The sequence below is a fragment of the Periplaneta americana genome, chromosome 3, assembly GCF_040183065.1.
Source record: "Periplaneta americana isolate PAMFEO1 chromosome 3, P.americana_PAMFEO1_priV1, whole genome shotgun sequence".
NCBI classification, from domain to species: Eukaryota; Metazoa; Arthropoda; class Insecta; order Blattodea; family Blattidae; genus Periplaneta; species Periplaneta americana.
In genome coordinates this window covers 192,442,289-192,452,955 of record NC_091119.1, presented here as the reverse complement: position 1 = coordinate 192,452,955, position 10,667 = coordinate 192,442,289, and the positions used below count along the sequence as shown (strand labels likewise).

At 35.5% G+C, this 10,667-nt stretch overlaps 1 protein-coding gene across 1 annotated transcript; it reads right to left on the bottom strand.

Annotated features, from left to right (window-relative positions):
- Positions 1-8,338: 8,338 nt before the first annotated feature.
- On the bottom strand, positions 8,339-10,667 carry Jra (Jun-related antigen). The gene has a single exon (XM_069822417.1). The coding sequence runs from the start codon at positions 10,459-10,461 to the stop codon at positions 9,583-9,585; it is 879 nt and encodes a 292-aa protein (XP_069678518.1). The 5' UTR covers positions 10,462-10,667; the 3' UTR covers positions 8,339-9,582.

Here is a 10,667-nt window from a genome sequence, read left to right as displayed (position 1 = left end):
ACAGTAACTTTAGTGTTTGAAAAACTCAGGCTTGTGTAGCACTGCATGTATTGCCATTTGAAACTTCAATATAAAACGCCTCACATACAAAAGACAAACAACTCTGAAAAGGGTATGTGCTATATTATGGTCTACTGGATAACAGCGAAATATTATCACAAATCCAGAATAATGCTAGAACATCACATTTAAGAAATCGCCAATTGTTATATTATAAAAAACCAAACACTTCATCACTTAAAAATTCACCAGTGTTAAAAATGCATTCAAATTTCAATGAAATATGTAAAACATGGGATCTAGATTTCTGCATTTCTTACATGGAATACAAACATTTCCTTATTAATATACTGAAGGTAGTTGAGTTTATATAATATTGCTATTTGTTACTCTGTAATTTGCGAATTACAGCTACATTTTACATTTTTGGCTATGATATCTATACTTCATTTATTTTATTTTGTATTTTTCATTTATATCTATATCTGTGTCTTTTATTTATGAAGTATCTATTTGTCTGTTCTTTTTCTTTTACTTTTCTCATTTTCCATTTTAATTTGTATTTACACTTGTATCCTGCATTTGTATCTGTTTCACCTCTTTTTTCATGTTATATGCAATTCTATGTGTTTTTAAAGGAATATCTGTACTGAATAATTTCAAGGGAAAAATTGTTCCGGGGCCGGGCATCGATCCCGGGACCTCTGGTTGAACGTACCAGCGCTCTGCTCACTGGAATTCCCGGGTAGCTCAGTGGGAGAGCGCTGGTACGTTCAACCAGAGGCCCCGGGATCGATACCCGGCCCCGGAACAATTTTTCCCTTGAAATTATTCAAATCTGCTTTACAGGAATCTTTACCTGAAAGATTAGATTTGCAGAATATCTGTACTGTCTATTGTAATTGGGGCTTTGCCCTGTTATAGGCATAAATAAATAAATAAATAAATAAATAAATAAGTAAGTAACTAAATACATAAATAAATAGTATTATTTTCATGAATAATGAAAATGTCACTTAACATTGTCTTCACCAGAGTAGCTCACTTGTTTACATCGGTTTGTATCTTTGGTGAGGAGTAGTGAGAATAAACTTAACGCTGTGAAGAAGCTACAAGAATAAAATAAAACAATTAACTTACCAAAGTTATTATTATTATTATTATTATTATTATTATTATTATTATTATTATTATTAATGGGGTATAAGTAACTTACGGACCGTCTCTGTGGTGTAGGGGATCAGCATGCTGGTCTCTTACGCAACGGGCCCGGTTTCGATTCCCGGTCGGGTTGAATTTCCTGGTTGAGGTTTTTCAGGGTTTTCCCTCAACAGTATGGCAAATGCCAGGAAATTCGGGCCACAACATCCCTGAATATCACCGGCTTCATTTATCACCAAAATCATATTCATAACAAATCAGTAATAGGCCTACGTCTACATCTACAGACGCCATCACAACAACAATAGAACAATAATAACAATAACAATAGAACCAGTCTCAATAATAGTACACAGGCCTTTGGATTTCACCTAAAAAGATAACTCGCGGTATGACCAGAGATGTTAAAGTGAGTATGTGGAAAGATTTCAGGAAAAAATAGCAATAGGTCCTTGATGTTAGCACAGAATCACGTGTATAGAAACTCAGTTCTTAAAACAATCTGACACCGTTTGATAAACTGACTCAACAGGCATGGAAGCAATGATCTTCAATGACACGCGCATATGTAGGTTTAACACAATAAAATACAAGTGCAGTTGCACCTTGTACGTATGTATGTAGTAAGTGATCTACTATCCCGGATCCAGAAACAACAAATGCAATTTTGTGCCTACAACATTTTAAATTCTAAATGTTAAAATATTACAATGCAGCTGTTCTCAATCTATGGGACGCGAGCCACTGCTACGTGATACTTAAGTGTGAAATAAAAATATAAATTGTCATAAAATATAAAAATTTATAGCCGTTTTTCAAAGTTTCAAATAACGAAAAAGTAAGTAAAATGAGTTTAATAGTGTGTATAAATATTTCTGTTATTATTCCGTTGAGAAGCTTTTGTCATCTAGTCTTCTGTCAAAAAATCTGAAAGTTAGAATTTATAAAACAGTTATATTACCGGTTGTTCTGTATGGTTGTGAAACTTGGACTCTCACTTTGAGAGAGGAACAGAGATTAAGGGTATTTGAGAATAAGTTTCTTAGGAAAATATTTGGGGCTAAGAGGGATGAAGTTACAGGAGAATGGAGAAAGTTACACAACGCAGAGCTGCACGTATTGTATACTTCACCTGACATAATTAGGAACATAAAATCCAGACGTTTGAGATGGGCAGGGCATGTAGCACGTATGGGCGAATCCAGAAATGCATATAGAGTGTTAGTTGGGAGCCCGGAGGGAAAAAGACCTTTAGGGAGGCCGAGACGTAGATGGGAAGATAATATTAAAATGGATTTCAGGGAGGTGGGATATGATGATAGAGACCGGATTAATCTTGCTCAAGATAGGGACCGATGGCGGGCTTATGTGAGGGCGGCAATGAACCTCCGGGTTCCTTATAAGCCAGTAAGTATTATTATTATTATTATTATTATTATTATTATTATTATTATCATCATCATCAACATTATTATTATCAGGGGCGTACGCAAGGGAGGATTACTGGTTTGAACCCTCCCTTGAACTTTTTGAAAAAAAAAATGACATTTAGATTTGAGTGACATGTTTTTTTCATTAATAATAATACTATTATTATTATTATTATTATTATTATTATTATTATTATTATTACAAGACAAAGAGGAAGGCAGAAAACAGGAAAGATTGGAGAAAGCTGGGTTTGCAATGAAAGACCTGTCCTTGGGAACACTGAATGAATGAATAATGTCAATCATAATAAAATATAATGAATAATAATAAGCATTTTATATGGATGGTAGAGTACTCAGTTACAACAGGCCTCACCAAGGACTTCGGTCACTGGCCGCCACTGGTCCCCTTGCAACCCGATGGCCACCGGCGTCGGCTTCGCCCATCCCGGTTAAAATGGCATTGCTAATAAATTATTTTACAGTATTTAAGTGTTCTTGCAAAGATGGTTTGAAATTAGTTTCAAACTGATGTTCAGTGATCATTGCCAAACCACGACAAACTCACTGCAGAAACAAACCTATTGGGTAACGAGCCAACCCTGATCCACTTGCTGAGATTTGACGTGAAGGTATATTTCCAGTACCGGATTTGCAGCTATTGTATTTAACAAGTACCTGTACTTTACCTACGTCTTGATATGATAATCTTGTTGAAGGTGTGTCACTGATTCCTGGGACCTATTTCACGAAGGTATGGTATAATACATTACAAGTAAATTGACTTTTAATTTGTAAAAAGTATGAGGACTGTGTCCCATAAAATTATGGTGCACTATTGTACTTTAATACTCCATCTTATATATAATAGTAATATGCGTTACAAGAGCGGTATGTTGACGTTTTCATGTTCGAGGAAAAGAATGAAAAAGCGAAACGTAGTTGAGCTTTTTTAATTTCCGAGAACATGAAAACAAACATACCGCTCGTGTATCGTACATTATTTTGTGCGAAGATCGTTTATTACATACCTGAAAGAGGAATTTCTAATTAGTTGCAATGAAATCTCCAACTTGGTTTCTGTTCAATGACGGCAACTTTGGAAAACAAATATATCTATCTTCAACATTGTTGCTATAAAATGTTTTCTGTGTTTACTATATTCCAGCAGGCCGTGATATACGTCTGTCTTTTTTTTCCCCCAGTCTATAAATGCGAACTTAAAACAAACGGTAAGGTTATGTAATGATTTATTTTTCATTTTAATATTTTAACAATATTATTTATATAATATATTGCAGTAATAACATCGGCATCTGGAATCTTGTTGATTTTTTCACGGCTTCCTTAATGTTACTTGCATTACAAATGCAGTAACTTTTGTCCCATAAAAGTATGGTGCACTATTGTACTTTAATACTCCATCTTATATATAATAGTAATATGCGTTACAAGAGCGGTATGTTGACGTTTTCATGTTCGAGGAAAAGATTGAAAAAGCGAAACGTAGTTGAGCTTTTTTAATTTCCGAGAACATGAAAACAAACATACCGCTCGTGTATCGTACATTATTTTGTGCGAAGATCGTTTATTACATACCTGAAAGAGGAATTTCTAATTAGTTGCAATGAAATCTCCATCTTGGTTTCTGTTCAATGACGGCAACTTTGGAAAACAAATATATCTATCTTTAACATTGTTGCTATAAAATGTTTTCTGTGTTTACTATATTCCAGCAGGCCGTGATATACGTCTGTCTTTTTTTTCCCCCCAGTCTATAAATGCGAACTTAAAACAAACGGTAAGGTTATGTAATGATTTATTTTCCATTTTAATATTTTAACAATATTATTTATATAACATATTGCAGTAATAACATCGGCATCTGGAATCTCGTTGATTTTTTCACGGCTTCCTTAATGTTACTTGCATTACAAATGCAGTAACTTTTGTGGTGTTGTAGAGTTTACTCAATTTTTGCAAATATTTAAAAACAATAATTAACAGTGCAATTTAGGTGAAATTGCAGTGGTAAGTTTCCAATTTATAATTATTACTATGTTAAACGTCTCTAAAAATAATGTTAAAAGGCTAAAGTAGTAAAATGAATATGGCGCTTAAGCGGTAAGAAGAGGGAAATTGTTATGTGTGTTACGTTGGGAATACTGAATGTGGTATTTCACACTTACCGCGTATTGGTTTTGTGCGGAAAGCAAGCAAATACGCACGATCTCGCACAAAAGTCAATGTGGCTATGTATGTATGTACTTTATACAAATCTAGACGCTTTGACCGATATGAGTCAAAGTTTCCACATTTAATCTTCATAACCAGGAGAAGAACATAGACTACATTAAAATCGGACAAATTGACATTAAATTAATTGAAGCATAAAAAATAAAATTATAATATACAATCAAACATTCCTGTATAATATTAAATGCAATCTTCTGCAGTCAATTGTTTTTTATTATTGTCTGTTATATTCAACATCAACTTTCACGGCCATGGAAATTATAATACGAAATTAAATAACATTGTTGATACACATCATGAAGGCTAAAACTAGATAATTCATGCAATAAATATCTTTACTCAGCCCAGGAACGTATTATGAATTTCTCATGCAGTTGTACATAGTGAGCAGACTGTGTTTTATCCAACTGAATTTTGAATTCTTTGAAACCACAAAGATTGCTACCATATAATTTAATACTTAATATTGAATCACCAATAATAGGCCAACTATTGTGAAATACTGGCCCACCAAAATTATGCAGTGAAACAAGAATTGGTGTGAAAAATCTCATTCAGAACGTAGTAATAGAAGTGACAATATTAACTGGCAAAACGAAAGAAGATGCTTTTATCCACGCATTCTTATGATACCCACTAACATGCGTTTCAATTTTAAGTAACAGCAATTCCAGTGCGACTAGCATTTGTAATGGTCATATTAAAATTAAGCTCAAGGACAGTCGCTCAAAGTTGCAGACATTAACTTAAAAACTCCGTGTTTTTCACATTCTCAACTAAATTTTATACGAAGAAGTAGGGAAAAAAAGATTTTACACACATCAAAAAGAAATCCAATGATACTTTTGTCATATTGCTAATGTAGTATGTGAATGTACGTAAGCCGACTGAAAATAACACTGTCAGGTCAGATAGTAAAAATAAAAATATCATACGTCTCTTAAAATATTGTTGTTCATGTCCGAAAATGTGTTACTGCGAAATTCTAATCGTATAATCACGTTGCCAATGTAGTATGTTATGCGTTGTGGAAATAATCTCTTAATTTCTAAAAAAGAACTGGTATACGTGTCTCAGAATGTTAGTTTCTTATATTAAAAAATGACTTATTGCGAGTTTATATTGTATCTGTATTCTGTGTATGAAATAAGAATTAATGTAGGCCTAATATGTTCTGAATTTGTGAGATATAGTTCTCAAGTCATATTTAAAAAAAATAGGCATGCAGCAGTCAAGGGGTAAAAAAATCTTCCAATATAAATTAAATGATATATTGATTCTTTGGTACGACCGAAAAAAAGAAGCAAAAAGAACAACTCTGGCAACGCCGGGTGCTTTCAGCTAGTACTTAATAAGAAGAATGTGAAATGAACAGGCAGAATAAGAAAAGAAAATGAAGCTGTGCTAGAAAGAGTGGGTGAAGAAAGAATAATGTTGAAACAAGAAAAAAAAAGGAATTGGCTGGGTCACTGGCTGAGAAGAAACTATCTACTGAAGGATGCACTGGAAGGAGTGGTGAACGGGAGAAGAATTCGGAGCAGAAGATGATGTCAGATGATAGACGATATGCGGAAACTAAGAGGAAGACTGAAAATAGATCAGATTTGTGAATGCTGAGTTTGTAGTGAAAGACCTGTCCTTGAGCAGAAAATTATGAATGAAAACTCCATACTTACACATTACAATTGAAATTACCACTCTCAACGAGAAAACTTAGATCCTGATGATAATAGAATTTGGTGACTGAAGACGTACACAGCAATAAGTATGCATACTTTTTAACGAAACTCATCCAAATCGGAAACCTATTTTTTGAGTCAACTGTGAGTAGTATACAAGCGAAATTTAGATAACATGGACGTGTCAGGGGCATAAAAGTATCATTTTCTGTTTAGAATATCTTCTTTTATGTTGGTTTCATCCATAAAACTGCTTTCATAACACAGGGAGCAAGAAAATATATCAACAAAAAAATTGTTACCATAGTGACTGTAACTATAGTGTTTCTGTACAAAACAAATGAAGTATTACATGAAAAATATGTTCTTTCAGATGATATTAATAAAATGATAGGATGCCATTTAAAAATGATCTCGATGGACCATAAACTCAGACAACAACAACAAAAATAAAAATAATAATAATAAATATTGTTCCCATAAAAAAAAAAACATTTATTTCTAAATACAATATTTCACGTGTTTAATATTTTCGTCCAAAATCCTCTCATTCAGTTTTGAGTGCAATAAATGTGTTACTTTTGAAAAACTATTGCAATAAATATAAGTACAAGTCGCTGATTGTGGCTCCTATTGTATTTTAATAAAGTTATTTTAATCTATAATGTATGTTTAACATTATACGGTAATATATTCAATAAACAATCAATCAGTCAATCAACCCCATTATAACGCCAATGTCTTTGCTGGGCTAGTAGCTATACGCAGCTATTTTATGTAGGGAGGCTGTTAGCCCTATCATTACGTTCCGACCAACATCTCTCCTATAATGTGGGCTCAGTGTTCGAAATTGATAATACTGTAGAGGGAGAGAATTTCTTGTTGACAAACTATTTTGTGTAAGTATTTATATCAATTATAACATATTCGGTTTTGAAGTTTGTTATATAGTTACGTATTGTTGCTGATAACGTTCATTTTAATTACTGTGGCACTTAACATGACGCCTATTATGAATTTCTGGTACTACGATAACTCTGTTTTTATGCAGCATTTTAATATCGATGTCAAAAAAAATTAATAAAATGAGCTTTCACTTTATTCTTATAAAAATCATATATATTTCTCTTTTCACTCTCCTGTGAAATTGAATATTTTGAAGAGGTAGCTTTTGAATACCATCGATATATTGGCTAAAGTAACGCTGAGGTAATTCCCTTCTTACTCCATTTATATGTATACACCTTGTATATAAGAATCTGCGACAGGTTAGGTTTGGGCTTTTGTTATGTCTTGCATATACTATCAACTGCATCTCCACAAACAAAACAAAAAAATCCCTTATAAATTCAACGATTTTCACTTCCGAAATAATCTGAACTACCTCAGCGCTAGTTTCACCATCCACTCTAGACGAGACATTTTGACCGTCGCACAGCAAGTAAAAGTAAGTTTTCATAAATGCAATGTCAGGAAAAATACCATCATTCAGACTAGTGTGCTACTATTTTTTGTCGCGCTTTCATGGCAACGTAATTAGATTACTATTTTCAAGCAGTTGGCCTAATTTACCACCATTTGTTAAATAAAAATATACTTTTTATAATGGTTCAATTCTGACGTAACAGTACATAAAGGATTGGAAAGGATACTTTATAACTCAAAGCACAGACCAATCATAATGAATCATAATACTCATGTATCTGAAAATTTAATTTTGGTCAGTAGGTAATATAGCCTATATCTTATACCGGTATATCAAATAATTCATTATGATGGTGCATACTATGATCATGTTAAATAAGGGCAATCTTTTCAAATATCAATTTATTTTGTCAAAAATAAAATCATTCATAAAAAAGACTTTATGGAATCTATTTTCTAGATCACATACCAGCACACATAAAAATATCTTATTGAAGGTGAATGCTAATGATACACTGTAGAAAATGTATGTATATACATATACAAGAGTTCTTAACTTGCTGCAGGTTGTTTTGAAAAAATGAGGATTCAGATAGCAGATTCAAAAACTCAAATCTCTTGTTTAAAAGGCACATTGCATATTGGAAGGATTTGTATTACAAATATATAGACTGCCTACAGGCAATATACTTTTCTTCTACAAATTGTTGAAAGCACTTCCAACTAGGTAATCACACAATAGGCTATTCAACCTGATAAAAAAGACGCTACTCTTGTAGCTTAGCACTTTTTGCCAAATATAAAACTGGCTCTTTTGCCCTAACTCGAAATATTCCCTGCTTAGCAAACCATTCAAAAGATAGAGCAAACATAGCTTTGCACATTATTATATAAAAATCACATACTTTATATACATGAAAGTATATCCCACACAGGGCTGCGACTAGATGCACAATTTGCCTCCTAAAACAACTTAAAACTGGGGCTTTTTAAAGTTGATGTTAAGTATTGTATGAAACATACGCGCCCACGTTAGTCTATTCAGGAATGCATGTTCGTAATCCACACTCAGCATAAAAAAAAGACAACAAAATGTAAATAAGTCACTATTATTTTGTAATACTATCAGTTTCTCTTTGGGAGAAATATCTGGACTTACTGTCATAAGGTGGAGGGCACCCGTACTTCTAATCTTGTTCGCGACAGAACGTTGCCGCTCCTAGCGATATACATTACGCAAGTGTATAGGCAAGGCCAGTTCTAGCCTCGCGCCGGGGCACCATTTTTCGCTGCACTTGGATCGGTCATGCGTTCCGCGAAGTGCAATGAAATTGAACAGTGAAAATTAATAAAAAAAAAAGTTTGGTTTTGAATTCGCGTGTTTGGCTACTCCATATTTCATTTGAGCACGTCATGAAACCCGTAAAGGGTGTCTTAAAAATAAAAATTTAACCACAGAAAGGTCGTTCGACAAATTAGCACAAACTTTTTTTTTAACAAATGGAGCAGCCGCTGTTACATCTCAAGTTGCCTTAAGAAACCAAACCCGTAAAGAAAAAGGCAAGGATATCCGTGTTTTCAACACTCACACACACACTGCCGACCGGGTTTCATCCCGGGGAGTCCTCGGTTCAGAAGTGGGAGGCCACCATAATTTGACACCCACTATGCACATGGTCCATCACTTGCTCTTTCAGCTGACACACTTGTTCTTTGAGCTTATGCACAACACTACCAAGTTCGGTGTTCTCACCTTTAAGAAGTTTAACTTTGTCCTCGAGCCTTGAAATGCGTTCTAACTTACGCCTCCTGCACTTCGAAGCAGCTATCCTGTTCCTTTGCCTCTTCCTCTCCAGCTTGATCTTCTCTTGGCACTCCATGTTTATTGGTGACAGTGGCGGTGTTGATCCCAGACTCGGAACAGTCTGAGGTTCGTCCTTCACTATTATTGCAGAATCCGGAGACAGGATGTTGTACCCGGCAGAAGAGATTGGCGAAAACGAATTCGCCTGGCTGATCACGACCTGGCCGTGAGGTTCCAGCGTCGTGTACGTGACTCCGACGCCGGTGCCGCTGCTGGTGACGGGGACGTCCACGGGCTGCAAACCTCCCCCCGAGCTCATCTGACTCGAATCGCTCGTGTGTAGCTCGTTCAAGGCATCCACGAACCCTCGCGCATACATCTCCTGCTCCTCTGTCACAGTCCTCGGAAACAGTATCTGCGTCGTCGGAGTTGGAGTCGTCGTCACCAGACCATTCTGCTGCGCGATGATGAGTTTCTCCAGTTCGGGAGAGCCCAGCTTCAGCATATTCAGATCCGGGGATGACAGTACAGGAGCTGCTGTAACGGCAGGGTTGAATTTCGGCCTCTTCGCCGGACCCCGAGACGCGTTCAGATCCAAAGTCATACTTCGTTTCAATTGGTTCACATCTCCGTTTAACCTATGTTGGAAAGACTGGTCCTCGTAGAACGTAGTCTCCATCTTGGGATTGGAACAGTTGCGAACCATCAAGCGAGCGTCCTCCTCCTCACACTTTATATGAAGCCTCCACTACTGCAAATGACAACAACGCTAGCGTCACCGCGTGTTCAACCACAACAAGAATGACTCACTTCGGCGATCAATACGTACAGGCGCCGTGGCGACCAAGTCTCTGTTACGAACCGCACACGTCTGCTCCCCTGCTCAACTAAACGCTTTGTGAATCAACTACA

Excerpts from the sequence above, each read along its gene's own strand:
- Jra (XM_069822417.1), bottom strand. The coding sequence starts at position 10,461 with ATGGTTCGCAACTGTTCCAATCCCAAGATGGAGACTACGTTCTACGAG.